The sequence below is a fragment of the Aquarana catesbeiana genome, linkage group LG01 (genome assembly GCF_042186555.1).
Source record: "Aquarana catesbeiana isolate 2022-GZ linkage group LG01, ASM4218655v1, whole genome shotgun sequence".
Classification (NCBI taxonomy): domain Eukaryota; kingdom Metazoa; phylum Chordata; class Amphibia; order Anura; family Ranidae; genus Aquarana; species Aquarana catesbeiana.
Genome location: NC_133324.1, coordinates 501,716,909 through 501,735,346, shown reverse-complemented (window position 1 = coordinate 501,735,346; position 18,438 = coordinate 501,716,909). Strand labels below are relative to the sequence as shown.

General features: G+C 40.0%; 1 protein-coding gene across 1 annotated transcript in view; it reads left to right on the top strand.

Moving 5' to 3' along the window:
* Positions 1-18,438, top strand: part of HAUS8 (HAUS augmin like complex subunit 8) — a 123,371-nt gene that overhangs the window by 81,514 nt on the left and 23,419 nt on the right. Inside the window, exons 7-8 of the mRNA XM_073593026.1 lie at positions 436-510; positions 10,518-10,676. Of these exons, the coding sequence (XP_073449127.1) occupies positions 436-510; positions 10,518-10,676 (234 nt within the window). The remainder of the gene's footprint in view (positions 1-435; positions 511-10,517; positions 10,677-18,438) is intronic.

Sequence of the window (18,438 nt, the reverse complement as noted above, 5' to 3'; positions counted from 1 at the left end):
CAACTTCCTGTATTGGTTATACCAGTGTCAACACCTGAAGGTAGGCCCATAACCCACCAAGTAATTACTTGAGGCTCTGTGTCCTATGATGTACTCCAAGAAAAGGATTTTACAGGTAAGCTGTTTTAAAAATCCTATTTTTCTGATGCGTGGGGGTGCCATTTAGAATTGCATCTGCTGAAGAGCAATGAGTTTTGCCTGCTGGTCAGGGAATGCATGCGATTTACACGCATTTCCAGACCCGCTACAGTGTGAGCCTAGCGTCAAGCACATTTTGTTTTGTTTTTTACCACTGTTGCATTTTTGTAGTGCTGTGTTGCTATATACTGTATACGCTTACCAAGTTTATGGGATTACAATGGACATTCAGGTATTTATTTTTTTATTGTTGGCTGATAAAATCCACTTTTGAATAATGCTTCTTTTCATTAACAGGTAAGTAGTGTACCAATAGACATGATGGATATTTATGAATCGCAAACCTTGCTGTTGACATATTTAACCCTGAAGGTGAGTAAATATGAAATGACTATTTGTTTATATGTTTCTGTAACTTACCAAATATTTTGTACTAGTCTCTGATTTTCTTTCACACACTAGAAGTGTACAAAACATGATACAAGCATTTGTACGTATATTCGTTTAACAGCTAGGCACACAGTAACTCACAGATGGCTACTTGCCCTGCTTGTAGATTTGAACAAGCCACATAGTGGTTGTTGGGATTACTACTTGAAATGTATTTTCATGCAGCAAAATGTACTTCATACAAGGTCTGTTTATTGTTTGTGGGCTTCTCTCCATCTTAAACCACTGCACTAAATTGTCAAAAAACACATGTTGGGGGGAGAAGGTTAGTTAATATACAGTGGGGACGAAAGTATTCAGAACCCCTTAAATTTTTCACTCTCTGTTATTATGCAGCCATTTGCTAAAATCATTTAAGTTCATTTTTTTTTTCTCATTAATGTACACACAGCACCCCATATTGACAGAAAAACACAGAATTGTTGACATTTTTGCAGGTTCATTAAAAAAGAAAAACTGAAATATCACATGGTCCTAAGTATTCAGACCCTTTGCTCAGTATTTAGTAGAAGCACCCTTTTGATCTAATACAGCCATGAGTCTTTTTGGGAAAGATGCAACAAGTTTTTCACACCTGGATTTGGGGATCCTCTCCAGTCCTGTCAGGTTGGATGGTAAATGTTGGTGGACAGCCATTTTTAGGTCTCTCCAAATTGGGTTTAAGTCAGGGCTCTGGCTGGGCCCCTCAAGTACAGTCACGGAGTTGTTGTGAAGCCACTCCTTCGTTATTTTAGCTGTGTGCTTAGGGTCATTGTCTTGTTGGAAGGTAAACCTTCGGCCCAGTCTGAGGTCTGAGCACTCTGGAGAAGGTTTTCGTCCAGGATATTCCTGTATTTGGCCGCATTCATCTTTCCCTCGATTGCAACCAGTCGTCCTGTCCCTGCAGCTGAAAAACACCCCCACAGCATGATGCTGCCACCACCATGCTTCACTGTTGGGACTGTATTGGACAGGTGATGATCAGTGCCTGGTTTTCTCCACACATATCGCTTAGAATTAGGGCCAAAAAGTTCTATATTGGTCTCATCAAACCAGAGAATCTTATTTCTCACCATCTTGGAGTCCTTCAGGTGTTTTTTAGCAAACTCCATGCGGGCTTTCATGTGTCTTGCACTGAGGAAAGGCTTCCGTCGGGCCACTTTGCCATAAAGCCCCGATGGGTAGAGGGCTGCAGTGATGATTGACTTTCTACAACTTTCTCCCATCTCCCGACTGCATCTGTAGAGCTCAGCCACAGTGATCTTTGGGTTCTTCTCTACCTCTCTCACCAAGGCTCTTCTCCCCCAATAGCTCAGTTTGGCCGGACGGCCAGCTCTAGGAAGGGTTCTGGTCGTCCCAAACGTCTTCCATTTAAGGATTATAGAGCCCACTGTGCTCTTAGGAACCTTAAGTGCAGCAGAAATGTTTTTGTAACGTTGGCCAGATCTGTGCCTTGCCACAATTCTGTCTCTGAGCTCTTCAGGCAGTTCCTTTGACCTCATGATTCTCAACTGCTCTGACATGCACCGTGAGCTGTAAGGTCTTATATAGACAGGTGTGTGGCTTTCCTAATCAAGTCCATTCAGTATAATCAAACACAGCTGGACTCAAATGAAGGTGTAGAACCATCTCAAGGATGATCAGAAGAAATGGACAGCACCTGAGTTAAATATGAGTGTCACAGCAAAGGGTCTGAATACTTAGGACCATGTGATATTTCCGTTTTTTTCTTTTTTAATAAATCTGCAAAAATATCAACAATTCTGTGTTTCTGTCAGTATGGGGTGCTGTGTGTACATTAATGAGGAAAAAATGAACTTAAATGATTTTAGCAAATGGCTGCAATATAACGAAGAGGGAAAAATGTAAGGGGGTCAGAATACTTTCCATCCCCACTGTATTTATATCTCCCCTTCCTTCTGATGAGAGCACATGCAAATTGTTCATATAGCAGTTTTTGTGCCTGTTATCAACGCAGAGATTATACAGGAAATAGGACCGCCTTACAGTCCAAAGCTGGCCACAGATGGCTTAACTTTTTTTTCTCGTTCAGTCTGTGGACTGAACGAAAGAAAGTGAGTTGATTGCCCCATCCACGATAACAGAGTGAATGGACGAATCTCCACTGCCAGCAATTGTGAGCAGCTAAGAATGCTTGAATACATCAGAACAGTCACTGTAACGGCATCTGTTAAGAATTAGTCACTGTTAGGCCAACAATTTCCCATTTGGCTAAGTCAATTTTCAATATTTTCAAATCTTGTGACGTGACAATGGTGCACTACACCCCACGTGAAGAGTTAAAAATGTGGCGCTATCCCAAATACACTATATGTAATGTCACTATTTACAGTGAAAATCCTAATCTAGTGAACACATTTTTACAGGTGTATATTGAAAAAAATGAAAGATGAAAAATAAAAATAAACCAAATGAAATCAAAAACACCAAATTAAATACAATACCTAAAGTGACTCAGTGCTGACACTACTAGAAAATCATATGTGTCAATCCTATTACAATCAACGAGTGTATAACATTAAACCAATAACATAATGTACATATTAAACATTGACTAAGTGACTATTATACAATAATTATAGTCCGTGACAAGTGCACACATATGTGAAAAAAGTCCGTGATAATGATTAAATAAAAATCAACTGTGCCACAACAAGTCCTTATTGTTCCTGAAGTTTAATTGAACCTTCCACCACACCTATGTGTTCGGTGCTCCCTCTCCCAATAGACAGTCTCTCACCCGCTCTCTATGCCTCCACTTTCGTAAGAGGCTATCAAGCATAAGAGTATCCAGGCTACCAGTAGGGGTTAAGTGTATTCCATCCAGGGATTCGTTCCATATGCAAATGAAAAAGAACTCCCAATAGTGTAATAACGTAAAAACTTTTAATATCGCACACTTCAAATTACACTTCAAAAGATCCACTCACATTGTGTAAACACTATAAAAGCACAGCAAAAAATCCACGGCAATCTGTACACTGTAATATCAACACAGCAACCTGGACAAGCTTTCCTATGGGGTATGCGGTCACGGCGGACCTTGCCACAGCTGACGTGTAAGGAGTCTCTCTCACCCTCTCCTTGCCCGCTCGTCCAATGGTCCCACCGTCTCCCCTAATAAGCGAACCACAGAGCTTGCTTCCTTCTGTCACTAAGTATATGGTGTTTAACCTTTGCTCGGCCACGCCCCCGACATGTTTCGCTACACCTGTAGCTTATTCATGGGATAGGCCGCTCAAAGCATCAATCTCCCTTTATACCTCCTCTTCTCTCCACTTAACTAGGGAACTCACAGTGCGCGTGCGCATCCTGTGTATCCCGCGCCTGCGCAGTCAGAGTGTCCCCGTGAGCGCAAACCCCAGCTGATCACGGCTGCCGGTCCGTTTATTTATGCAGCGGTATCAGACTGTTGGCATCCCTCTGCTTCGTCACCATTATTTATGGCAATCCCGCAGAGCGGTAACTCATCTACCAACATTATGATATCCTGACATGTTTCACAAAGCACTCTATACGCTTAATACATAATAGCATGCAAGTGTGTTTTACCACATATGTTAAATAAAAGGATGCAGAAACTCTCCAATCAGGTTATTACTAACACAACCCATTGGTGTAAAAAACTGAGTGTCCGCACAAAAAAGACCTAAAAGAAGCATACAAAATAATATAATAAACTGAAAAAATATATATATAAAAATGGACATGGCTGGACCAGAATTACCTTATATAAGCTAAAATCAGACTTCTCTAATCTAATCTAGTATTTGGTAAGTCTAAAAACATTAGTATTAATCATATGCGAATAATGGTAATTTTTTAAAATTAAAAAAAAATATAAAAAATATACATAAAAATAGAAAAAATACTACATTCCTCCATTTAATTAAACCCTCACTCCAAATAGTCACATATCTGTACCCTTTGGTTCCTATGTGCAAAAAGCAATTCCTAGCTTATCCGTTATCATTACTTATCGTTGCTATAGCAGCTATGTCAATTATACTAACTATCATTCAAACACTATAAAACATTAAAATCCATATATGGAACATTAAAAGCAAAATTCATTATATGGGAAAATATTAAGCTACATATTAATACAGAATCAGTGCTTCAATTATACTGAGGGATTTTATACTCTTCTTCTGTCATACCTGAGAGGGTTTGCTTAGTCAACTAAAAATCATTGATGAAGCAATTGAGGTCTAGTTCAATGTTAAGCCCCCTCGAGGTAAGACTTTTAAAAAGGAATATCCATTCCGTTTCTCTGCGTGACAAGTCCCTTACTCTGTTAGAGCCCCTCCAGGAGGGATATACCACATCAATGCCACAAAATTGTAGCAGGGATGGGTCCTGTTGGTGTTTCTCCCTAAAATGCATAGATACACTGTGGTACTTGTATCCATTTTTAATGTTGGTCAAGTGCTCGCTAATGCGGATCTTCAATTGTCTTTTCGTTCTGCCAACATAATACAAGCCACAGGGGCACCACATAAGGTAAACAACATGTGTGGTGGTGCATGTACTAAATTCTTTAATCTCGAACCTATCCCCTTCTCTATTGGTGACACTGGTAACGCCTCTATTACTAACCTTCACTGTCTTACAACAGACACACTTCCTGCAACAGAAAAAAACACTAAAGTTGAAGGACAGGGACCTTGGATTTGGTGGATCCAGGATCTTTTTCACTATTTGGTCTCCTATGCTCGGGGCCCTCCTATATATGAATCTCGGTTGGGCTGATGGAATTCCTCCCAAGTGTTTGTCTTTACAGAGGATGTACCAATATTTTCTGAAGATGTTTTCAATCTCTTTGTACTGGCAATGGAACCCGGATATAAAACTTAAAACTTAATTGATGTTGGGTATCCCCTCTTTGTACTTCTTTTTCCTTCAGACACTGTTCTCTAGGAATTTCAGCTATTTCTTGTGTGATTTTGGTTAGTATATCTTCCTTATATCCCTTCTGAATGAATTTCTCCTTCAGAATGTCCGATTGGGTCAGGAAATCTTCCTTTAAGGTGCAATTCCGACGGATCCGCAATAGTTGGCCCTTCGGGATATTTTTTATCCATGATGGATGATGTCCACTGGCCACAGACAGATAGCTATTGCGGTCCGTCGGTTTGAAATACACCTTGGTTTTTAGCGTACCATTCACTTTCTCTATAGTGACATCTAGAAAATTAATTGATTTCTCACTAATTTGGTATTCCAATTTAATATTGTTTGTGTTCCTGTTTAGTTGTTCCAGAAATGTTTCCAAAGATACCTTGGATCCCTCCCATATAAACAAGATATCATCAATGAACCTACGATAGAAGATCATTTGGGGTCTATTGATGTTAAACACGCGCCTATCCTCCCATTCAGACATAAACAGGTTGGCGAGGCTGGGGGCATATCTTGCCATCCTTATGTCTGAATGGGAGGATAGGCGCGTGTTTAAAATCAATAGACCCCAAATGATCTTCTATCGTAGGTTCATTGATGATATCTTGTTAATATGGGAGGGATCCAAGGTATCTTTGGAAACATTTCTGGAACAACTAAACAGGAACACAAACAATATTAAATTGGAATACCAAATTAGTGAGAAATCAATTCATTTTCTAGATGTCACTATAGAGAAAGTGAATGGTACGCTAAAAACCAAGGTGTATTTCAAACCGACGGACCGCAATAGCTATCTGTCTGTGGCCAGTGGACATCATCCATCATGGATAAAAAATATCCCGAAGGGCCAACTATTGCGGATCCGTCGGAATTGCACCTTAAAGGAAAATTTCTTGACCCAATCGGACATTCTGAAGGAGAAATTCATTCAGAAGGGATATAAGGAAGATATACTAACCAAAATCACACAAGAAATAGTTGAAATTCCTAGAGAACAGTGTCTGAAGGAAAAAGAAGTACAAAGAGGGGATACCCAACATCAATTAAGTTTTATATCCGGGTTCCATTGCCAGTACAAAGAGATTGAAAACATCTTCAGAAAATATTGGTACATCCTCTGTAAAGACAAACACTTGGGAGGAATTCTATCAGCCCAACCGAGATTCATATATAGGAGGGCCCCGAGCATAGGAGACCAAATAGTGAAAAAGATCCTGGATCCACCAAATCCAAGGTCCTTGTCCTTCAACTTTAGTGGTTTTTTCTGTTGCAGGAAGTGTGTCTGTTGTAAGACAGTGAAGGTTAGTAATAGAGGCTTTACCAGTGTCACCAATAGAGAAGGGGATAGGTTCGAGATTAAAGAATTTAGTACATGCACCACCACACATGTTGTTTACCTTATGTGGTGCCCCTGTGGCTTGTATTATGTTGGCAGAACGAAAAGACAATTGAAGATCCGCATTAGCGAGCACTTGACCAACATTAAAAATGGATACAAGTACCACAGTGCATCTATGCATTTTAGGGAGAAACACCAACAGGACCCATCCCTGCTACAATTTTGTGGCATTGATGTGGTATATCCCTCCTGGAGGGGCTCTAACAGAGTAAGGGACTTGTCACGCAGAGAAACGGAATGGATATTCCTTTTTAAAAGTCTTACCCCGAGGGGGCTTAACATTGAACTAGACCTCAATTGCTTCATCAATGATTTTTAGTTGACTAAGCAAACCCTCTCAGGTATGACAGAAGAAGAGTATAAAATCCCTCAGTATAATTGAAGCACTGATTCTGTATTAATATGTAGCTTAATATTTTCCCATATAATGAATTTTGCTTTTAATGTTCCATATATGGATTTTAATGTTTTATAGTGTTTGAATGATAGTTAGTATAATTGACATAGCTGCTATAGCAACGATAAGTAATGATAACGGATAAGCTAGGAATTGCTTTTTGCACATAGGAACCAAAGGGTACAGATATGTGACTATTTGGAGTGAGGGTTTGATTAAATGGAGGAATGTAGTATTTTTTCTATTTTTATGTATATTTTTTATATTTTTTTTTTTAATTTTAAAAAATTACCATTATTCGCATATGATTAATACTAATGTTTTTAGACTTACCAAATACTAGATTAGAGAAGTCTGATTTTAGCTTATATAAGGTAATTCTGGTCCAGCCATGTCCATTTTTCCATTTTTATATATTTTTATATATATATTTTTTCAGTTTATTATATTATTTTGTATGCTTCTTTTAGGTCTTTTTTGTGCGGACACTCAGTTTTTTACACCAATGGGTTGTGTTAGTAATAACCTGATTGGAGAGTTTCTGCATCCTTTTATATAACATATGTGGTAAAACACACTTGCATGCTATTATGTATTAAGCGTATAGAGTGCTTTGTGAAACATGTCAGGATATCATAATGTTGGTAGATGAGTTACCGCTCTGCGGGATTGCCATAAATAATGGTGACGAAGCAGAGGGATGCCAACAGTCTGATACCGCTGCATAAATAAACGGACCGGCAGCCGTGATCAGCTGGGGTTTGCGCTCACGGGGACACTCTGACTGCGCAGGCGCGGGATACACAGGATGCGCACGCGCACTGTGAGTTCCCTAGTTAAGTGGAGAGAAGAGGAGGTATAAAGGGAGATTGATGCTTTGAGCGGCCTATCCCATGAATAAGCTACAGGTGTAGCGAAACATGTCGGGGGCGTGGCCGAGTGAAGGTTAAACACCATATACTTAGTGACAGAAGGAAGCAAGCTCTGTGGTTCGCTTATTAGGGGAGACGGTGGGACCATTGGACGAGCGGGCAAGGAGAGGGTGAGAGAGACTCCTTACACGTCAGCTGTGGCAAGGTCCGCCGTGACCGCATACCCCATAGGAAAGCTTGTCCAGGTTGCTGTGTTGATATTACAGTGTACAGATTGCCGTGGATTTTTTGCTGTGCTTTTATAGTGTTTACACAATGTGAGTGGATCATTTGAAGTGTGCGATATTAAAAGTTTTTACGTTATTACACTATTGGGAGTTCTTTTTCATTTGCATATGGAACGAATCCCTGGATGGAATACACTTAACCCCTACTGGTAGCCTGGATACTCTTATGCTTGATAGCCTCTTACGAAAGTGGAGGCATAGAGAGCGGGTGAGAGACTGTCTATTGGGAGAGGGAGCACTGAACACATAGGTGTGGTGGAAGGTTCAATTAAACTTCAGGAACAATAAGGACTTGTTGTGGCACAGTTGATTTTTATTTAATCATTATCACGGACTTTTTTCACATATGTGTGCACTTGTCACGGACTATAATTATTGTATAATAGTCACTTAGTCAATGTTTAATATGTACATTATGTTATTGGTTTAATGTTATACACTCGTTGATTGTAATAGGATTGACACATATGATTTTCTAGTAGTGTCAGTACTGAGTCACTTTAGGTATTGTATTTAATTTGGTGTTTTTGATTTCATTTGGTTTATTTTTATTTTTATTTTTTATTTTTCATCTTTCATTTTTTTCAATATACACCTGTAAAAATGTGTTCACTAGATTAGGATTTTCACTGTAAATAGTGACATTACATATAGTGTATTTGGGATAGCGCCACATTTTTAACTCTTCACGTGGGGTGTAGTGCACCATTGTCACGTCACAAGATTTGAAAATATTGTTTACACAGTTGATATTTACCAAGTGGCAGCTATAGGTAGGCTATACCAACTGATGATAATCATCATCTAGGCTGATTCTCCGAGGCGCAGTGGTGGTCAACTAAGTATAGGGTGGATATTATACCTAGAAGTACCGCTTATTAATTAAGTCAATTTTCAAACTGACATTTTTGTCAAGCTGGGTGGGGCTTTTGCAGGGCTCAGTTTTTGCCCATTTCACCAGGAATTGGCCAGAAACGTGAGTCATCTATGGGGGACTTAAGGCTAAGTGTGGATACACACTATACAATTTTGTTTAGATTTACCAAAACATATAATATGAGGTCAAACCTAAACACTTTGAAATTGTATGCAATCAGGCAGGACCTTGCACTACATTTTCTAAAGGAAATCTAACAACAAAGGTTGTATAGTGTGTATCCAGCATTAGCCAGACACTTTTGCTCTGACCAGGAACACATACAAATAAATAATAGGAAATCCATTAAACCATTACACGTAAAACAGTTTGAGTGGAGATGCAATTTGTTACTGCTGCTATTGTTGACCGGATCTCTTTAAGGCATAACAAATTTGTTCAGACACTAACTTTTTTTTTTTTTTTTTTCGCAAAAGGAACTTTATTGACAATTTGTGCCAGCATTACAAAGTCTAGAACATATGCACCACAGTAATGTATGGTAATTCAAAATCATGTAGGTAACATGGCATTAAATAACCGGATGTAACAGTTAACCCATAAAAAGCCAAACGCATAGATACATGCATGCTATTTCAGATATGTATACCCTACTTCCCAAATGCATCATCAAATCAAATATACTACTCACCCCGGCCAATGATCAGACGATCCATTACCAAGTCAACCGGTGCTAGGCCCAGCGTGTCTAACCATGGGGTCCATAACTTGTCACATTTACCGAAGCTACCCCTATGCTGAAAAATATATTTTTCCATTCGAGAAATGTCTCCCATTTGAGCTATCCACTCCTTTAGCGTAGGAGGGTTCGTGGAAGTCCAGTGGCGTAGTATTAATTTACAAGCCTGAAATGGTGCCCCAGCTATGGCCTGCCTTGGGATCTCTTCTACAGGGAGATCAAACAGAATCCCCAGTAAGCATTGTTTCGGTTCCTCTGGTGCCTGGACCTGAGACACCTGGTTAATGGTTGTGATAACACCCTTCCAATACCTGTGCAATTTTGGACAGCGTCACATAAGGTGGATCAGATCACCATGGTCCCTGCTGCACCTCGTACCAGTAGGGTTTTCCCTCTTGCCCATGTGAAACAGACACTGACATTTAATTGCTGTTTTTGACTCTTGTAATTAAGATGGAGAAAAACATTACACGCCTGAAAGAAAAGGCAGAGCGCAACCTCTTACTAGCAACCGAGGAAAAGAACCAGCTGCAAGAAAGAGTGCACCAGTTGAAACATGATCTCTCACTGACCAGAAGTCAAATACAGCTGGATGATTTGCTGGAAAAGCAGGTAGTTCTCCTTTTATATTCCTATAATATGTCTAGTGTAATATTATAAGAATGAAATTAGGGTGTTTTAGTGTTCCTCATTCATTTACCTAAAAGTATGAACACTTTGCCCCTTTTAGTTGGCAAGAGTCCTTTTTTTTTTTTTTGCAGTAGGCTGCAGTGACCTTGCACAGTATATCCAGAGAGAAAAAGTATGTTAAAAATGTGCTTACAGCACAAATCCTTTCAGAATATAAGTAGTCGTTAAAGCTGTTAAACATTTTTGCACATGCCCTTACTTTAAAATATCTTCCCAACCAGAATTTAAGGTTGTGAGTTACATGAAATTAATTCTTATCAATTCACCTGGTTAGATCTACATAAAAAAGCCTATATTTTTAGCGCTTTCTTTCTGGCTACCTTTGTTCTAACTCTCTGCCTATCAATTAGAAGCTTAAATTCTGGAATCTGGTTCATATACTGAGAATGACTTGGGCAGGGGAGCCTACTTTCCCAGATGTGCATTAGATCTCTAATATATGTATTAAAGAGGAAGTAAACCATGATGGGTTTTACTTCCTCTTTTGTTGCCCTGCAAAGTAAAAGCATAATGGGCTAGTATGCATCACATACTAGCCCATTATGTCTCACTTACCTGCCAACGAAGCCTGCGCTGTCCCCGCTGGTGGCTGCATGCCTCTTCACCCCTCTTCCTTCCGGGGCCATGGACTCTGGCTCTGTGACTGGCCGTAGTCGCGTAACGTCACTCAGCCACGGCACTTGCGAGTAAAGAAACGGCACGTAGCTCCAATTCTTCACAGGCCGGTTTCTTCACTACAAGGTAGATCTCTTCTAAACGGCGCACGTTTAGGAGATATTTCCACTACCAATAGGTAAGCCTTAATCTAGGCTTACCTATAGGTAAAAGTTAAAATCGGGGGTTTACAACCACTTTAAGTATGATCCTTTTATAAAGTGTCAAAATATTACTATACAACCCCCAATTCCAAAAAAGTTGGTAACTGTGTAAAATTTACATAAAAACCGAATGCAATGATTTGAAAATCTCATAAACCCATATTTTATTCACAATAGAAAATAAAAAACATACCAAATGTTTAATCGCTAGCTGAGCAGCCGCCGTCATTATACTGTGGCAGGTCGGCTCTCCTGCGCAAATGGCCGTAGCTGTACGTCGGCCCTTTAAACAGCTATAGTGGGGATCCCTACCAGTGACATTTACACAGTAATCAGTGCATTTTTATAGCACTGATCGCTGTATAAATGTCAATGGTCCCAAAAATGTGTCAAAAGGGTCCGATCTGTACGCCTCAATGTCGCAGTCCCGATAACAATAGCAGATCGCTGCGATTACTAGTAAAAAAAAAAAAATAATAAAAATGTCATAAATCTATTCCCTATTTTGTAGACGCTATAACTTTTGTGCAAACCAATCAATATACGCTTATTGCGATTTATTTATTAATTTTTTTTTTTAAATACTAAAAACATGTAGAAGAATATATCGGCCTAAACTGAGGAAGAAAGTTGGTGGTTTTTTTGGGCTTTTTTTGTTTTGTTTTTTTTTATATATTTTTGGTGGGATATTTATTATAGTAAAAAAATAGCTTTTTTTTGTTTATAGCGCAAAAAATAAAAACTGCAGAGGTGATCAAATACCACCAAAAGAAAACTCTATTTGTGGGAAAAAAGATGTCCATTTTGTTTGGGTACAGCATCGCACGACCGCGCAATTGTCAGTTAAATTGAAGCAGTGCCGTATCGCAAAAAATGGCCTGGTCATTAAGGGGGCAAATCCTTCTGGGGCTGAAGTGCTTAAACCGAGAAAATGTTCCCTTTTAAAAAAAAAAAAAAAAAAAAAAAAAAAAAAGGTATTTTGAAATTGATGGCAGCAATACATCTCAAAGTTGGGACAGGGCCATGTTTACTACGGTGTAGCATTCCCTCCTATTTTACCAACTATCTGTAAAATGTCTGGGAAGTGAGGAGACCAGTTGGTGGAGTTTTGGGAGAGGAATATTGTCCCATTCTTGTCTGATATAGGATTCAACCATCCTGGGTTGTCTTTGTTGTTTTCTTAATTTCAAGATGCACGAAATATTTTCAATTGGTGAATGGTCTGGACTTCAGGCAGACCAGTTAAATACCCAGACTCTTCTACTACGAAGCCATGGTGTTGTCATAGATGCAATATGTGTTATAGCATTGCCCTGCTGAAATATGCACGGCCTTCTCTGAAAAAGATTTCTACATATGCTGCTCTATAACCTTGGTATATCTTTCAGCACTGATGGTGCCTTTTCAGATGTGCAAGCCGCCCATCCCATACACACTAATGCACCCCCCATACAATCAGAGGTGCAGGCTTTTGAACTGAGCTCTGATAACAAGCGGAAGATCCCTTTCATCGCGGCACCCATGGTTGCTTAAAAGAATGTCAAATTTTGATTATTCTGACCACAAAACAGTTTTCACAACAGACTATTTTAAATGAGCTTTGGCCCAGTGAAGCCGGCGGTTCTGGATCATGTTCAGATATGGCTTCTTTTTTGCATGCTTGAGCTGTACGTTGCATTTTTGGATGGCACGCTGAACTGTGCTCACAGAGTGATTTTTGGAAGTATTCCTGAGCCCATGCAGTGATGTCCATCACAAAATGATGCCTGTTTTTATTGCAGTGCTGTCTGAGGGCTTGAAAATCACAGGCATCCAATATTGTGTTTCAGCCTTGTCCCTTGTGCACAGAGATTTTTACAGATTCTCTGAATCTTTTCATATTATGTACTGTAGATTATATTTTTTTTCAAATATTTTATTTCAACCACAAAAAGTGAGTCCAGGTTATCGCAGTAACCACGTGTACCCAATATTATTACAGATACATTGTGATGATAGAGCAGTGGTCCAGATATTAAGTCAGAACATATTCTTTCTGAATGTACATTGATGATGATATTTTCAAAGTCTTTGCAAATTTACAATGAGGGACATTTTTCTGAAACTGTGCGACAATTTATAGATGCAGCTTTTCACCAATTGTTGCACTCTCTGCCCATCTTTACTTCTGAGACACGCTGACTCTCTAAAAGGCTCTTTTAAAACTCAGTTATGTTTCTGACCTGGTGCCAATTAACCTAATTGGTTGCAAAATGTTCTTCCAGCTCTTCCTCGTTGGTACCACTTTCCCAGCTTTTTGTTGTCCCAACTTTTTTGAGACGTGTTGGCGCCATCAATTTCAAACTTGCCTTCTGTTTTACTTAAAATGGTACATTTTCTCGTTTTAAACATTTGATATGTTTTCTGTTTTCTGTTGTGAATACGATATTGGTTTATGAGATTTGCAAATCATTGCATTCTCTTTTTATGTAGATTTTCCACAGCGATCCAAGATTTTTGAAATTGTACCAAAAAATTATATGGTTTTTACATCAAATTATAGTGGCATAAAGATTGATTTAAAGAATTACAAAAGCGTAAAAATGGGTTTTGCCTAAAGGTTATTGTAGACTGAGAGTCTTGAAAGTAGAAGACTGGACAAAAGCATATTCAGTAGTAAGTGTGAAAAAAATGCATGAGGGCATGGATTAGCATTTTGCTAGTCTGAGTGTGGAATTGGATTGGAATGGATTAGCACTTTGCTAGTTAGAGTAATGAAAGTGACAGAAGTTCTGACTAATACAGACTCCCTTGTCAACGGCAGGTGGCTTGATAAGTTACCTGCGCCTGCTGTCACTTATGCTGACCATAAAAAAACAATGTCTTCCTTCAAAAAAAAATTCACAGAGCAGCCCTAATTCTCCTTTTCTGGGGTCCTCCTCCTGCCTTCAGAGTGCCCCAATAGTAAGCTGCAGCTTATAGTTTAGAGTGGCCCTATAGCAAGGTAAAAAAACTTCTGCCTTTAGAACCACTCACTTCCTGCCCACTACTACATGTCCCATGAGGCATTGTTCCTCACACATTCACAAGTTCTCAGGCACTTACTGACATGTATGGATGGTGTGCTGAGCTGTATGTGTGCTGCACTGTATTTCCTGATATGTAAACAAATAATGCATCCTTTATGCAGGTCAATGAATCGGCTGGCCGATTTAATCAATTATGAAAATAGTTGACAACTATTTTCATAATTGATTAGTTGTCGATTAATGGATTTGTTGTTTCTAACCCAATATACATTTTAAATGTTTACGCTTCTAGGTAGGACAGTGCTATGTAGAGTTGAATAACTCACACATTTTAGGTTTGTTACCCTTCAAGCATCTATAAAAAAAAAAATGGTTCACATGCAATTTAAAATGATCTGTAGAACTTAAAGACACAAATGAATAGTGGGTAGGAAGATCAGGGTATAATTTGTATTAGTTGGTTATGAGGGTCAGAGGAAGAAATATGTTTGTAAAGATGGTATAGATAAACCATTGTGGTACTAGGACAGAGAAGGATATGGGAGATGGTGAGTTGCCATTTAGGCAAACTGAAATGCCAAGAGTTTGCAGAAAGTGGGCAACAGTGTTAAATGTGGGGGTGAAGCAGGAAAAATCCAACTTTTAATTTCATGAGGTCATTGCCCGAATGTGCTGAGATACTGAGTTAAATCACTTGCACATGGCACCTGAATCCACATAGCATAAATCCTGCTCCTGGAAAGACCAGATGCTGCTTATGCAGCATGGTATATGATGGTCACGACTCGTGCCTGTTAGCAACTGTGCACAGCAACTGGGCTTTCCGGGAAAGGGAAATTACTGCACATTGCTCTGGCTCAGACGCCCATGTGCAAAAGACCTTTCAGGTTGATGGTGTGATAAATACAGTCGTGTACAAAAAAACAAAACTGATATTTGAGCAAGGGGCAGTTTGACTCAGTTGGCTTTTTACATCTTCCAGTGTGCCTATGGTGAGATCTTCCTGATTGGGTTCATAACTTGATGCTTAACTGCAGTCATAGCAGTTTTTTTGTTCAGCTTTATTCCACAAAAAAAATTATCTGTGCCCCCTCTCTAAATTTTAGTCTAGGAAAATTCACTGGACAGTAAAGTGCATCATGAAGTAAAACCCTTTTTTCTTTCTTTTCCTTCTGAAGCAAACAGGAAGTCCTGCCCCAGTCCTAGTGTCCTAGAAAGAAGGATGTCTACTCTTTTCTGCAGCATATTTCTGTGTTCAAGACTATTTTTTTTGTTAGCATTTCCCCTTTTTATTTTTTTTTTATTCAATCAAGACCCTTGAGAGCCTTGTCTCCTGAATTTCACCTATCTAGTGCAGCCAAGCTTAGTGGTCTTTTAGAATGTCATGTCCAGACCCTGGACTGGGCATTGTGTAGATGGCTTGGAAATGTCTTTCAGACCCTGGGCTCCAGTGCGCTCTCCAGATTCTGTTGTGGTAAAAATTAAACGCACATTGCTTTCTAGGTCCAGAGCCGCTGGCATTGTCTTGGCACTGTCCTAGTTACTTAAAGTCTCACTCTGTTGTAGGCCAGTCACGCCAAGCATTGGGAGCCAACTCATTTACTGAGATCCCTGGATGCCTTGAAAAAATTCACAATTCCCATTATTTTCCACCGCTGATAGCGTTAACACATTGGGACTGCCTTCTGATGTCATCCACTGGGTGAAGTTTCATGCGCTTTTTCTCACCATACAGCATTAGGGAAGGATTTCTTCCCTCTGCTGCTCCTGCTTGCAAAGCGCCATATTTGTTAGTTCCTGATGCCCATCTACAGTGACTTTTCATTTTGCTCGCCTACGGGGACTTTGGTCACCTCTGGCCATATGATCCTCCTCTGCTACCAGCTGTCAAGGTTTTGTGAACACCTGAGGGCTTACCTCAGGCCAAAACATGTCTGATTTCACACACAAGGGAACATTCCTGCTGTACTGGGTGCCCCCAGCTCTCGCTCTACTAGCTGCTCTGTGTCTGCTTGCAGCCCACCTGCTAATGGTGCCAAGGTCTGCAGCCTGAAATGATGTTGCCCTCTTAGAGCCTTTACCATTATTAGAATTCTATATAACTCCCTCAGATTTGGCCTCTTCCTCTCCCCTTTTGGCTGAGGATTTCAACTAGTCATGAAAGACTTTATGGCCCAAATAACCTGGTTGTTTTCGGACTCTAATCATAGAGACCAAAAGCTTTCATCCTTTGCAGTTTTTGTAACTAATTTACCCACAGCCTTGACCGCTTTTGAGCCATTGGCCTTAAAAAAAAAAAAAAAAAAAAAACTGATTCTGAATTGAGCCAGCCTTTGACTATTGAGCTTGCTCCTGATAAGCCAGTCTACTGTCCTCACTTGCTAAATAAGTCCGGTTCTATCGATGTGGTGCACACCACTTTGAGACTAGAGCATAAGCCTGTTGCTTGAATCGGTGCTGCTTTCAGTGTTGGAACTAAGGATGAGCTCCGGCGTGTTCGCACACTCCACGTGCCGAGCCCGCCAGGAAATCGGCACGGCGCTGCGCTAATCACAGGCAGTGAGACATTTCCCGATCTCTGCAGCCGCACATGGGGAAAATGTCTCACTGCCTGTGATTACCGCAGCGCCGTGCCGACTTCCTGGCGGGCTCGGCGCGTGGAGTGTGCGAACACACCGGAGCTCATCCTTAGTTGGAACCTTTAATATAAGGCTACAAAGACTAATCCATTGCACCCACTATTTCAGCTTTATCTCCTCATCCTCACAAGTTCACTTCCCCAAGTGTTTTTTGGCCTTATAAATGGGGAGGTCACTGGCAGTTTCCCTCCTCAACAAGGCTCTCGCCTTTCCATTAAAAGATGCACCTGTCTTTAGAGGTCCAACTGATAAGTGGTTGGAAACCCTCTTGAACTCTTCTTGCTCACAGGCCTTGCCCTTCACCCCATTCTAACTGACTGGTCAAAATCACGTAAGAGATTTTTCCACTCCTGTGGTTGATCTTTTGAATATAAAATATGTAGCACAAATGGCTTTAGCTTTAAATTTTATTTGCGATGGTCTGGTGGAAGCTTCCAGCTTTTCTTTGGGAAAGTTCTACCAGGTGGACTTTGTGGCCTCATCTGATGCCAGCTTTGGGCATAAGTGGTGAACGCCTTTATTTGTAAACAGCACTTGGCAATTTTTGTATATAGAAGTAAGTATGGTTGCACCAATACCGGTATCTGTGCCGATACTAAGCATTTACTTGAGTACGTGCACAAATGCTCTGATACCTGAAACTGATACCTTTTGTGGTATGCTTTGAGCCCATACAAAATGAATGAGCTCAAATCACACTGAAAACAATCGCATGTGACTTGACAGGAATGCCGTGTGATTCCTGTCCAAATCGCATGTGGTTTCCCCCACCGCTCCTGTGTGAACCCAGGCTTGACCCATACTGACTTTAGCCTGGGTTTACACGGTAGAGGTTTGGAAACCGCATGTGACTCAGACAGGAATCGCACCGTATTTCTGTTGAAATCACATGCGATTATTAGCAGTGCAATTAGAGCCCATTCATTTTGTATGGGCTCAGATCGCATGGCAAAGGTATCGGTACTTGACCAAAAGTATTGGTACTTGTACTCGCCAGTAAAAAATGGTATTGGTGCAACCTTAGAAATAAGCAATGATTATTTAATTTGACAAACTGAGTAGGTTGGTTTATTTAGAGGGCTTTAGTGACAAGAGTTATGCATATGCATGTAAATATATCTGTTATTGTCATTACGTGGAAGATATTTACATATTTTTTATTGTGGATGCTTTCAGTAGTATTTTATCATTTTGCATTACCTGTCATAGTTTTGGCCTT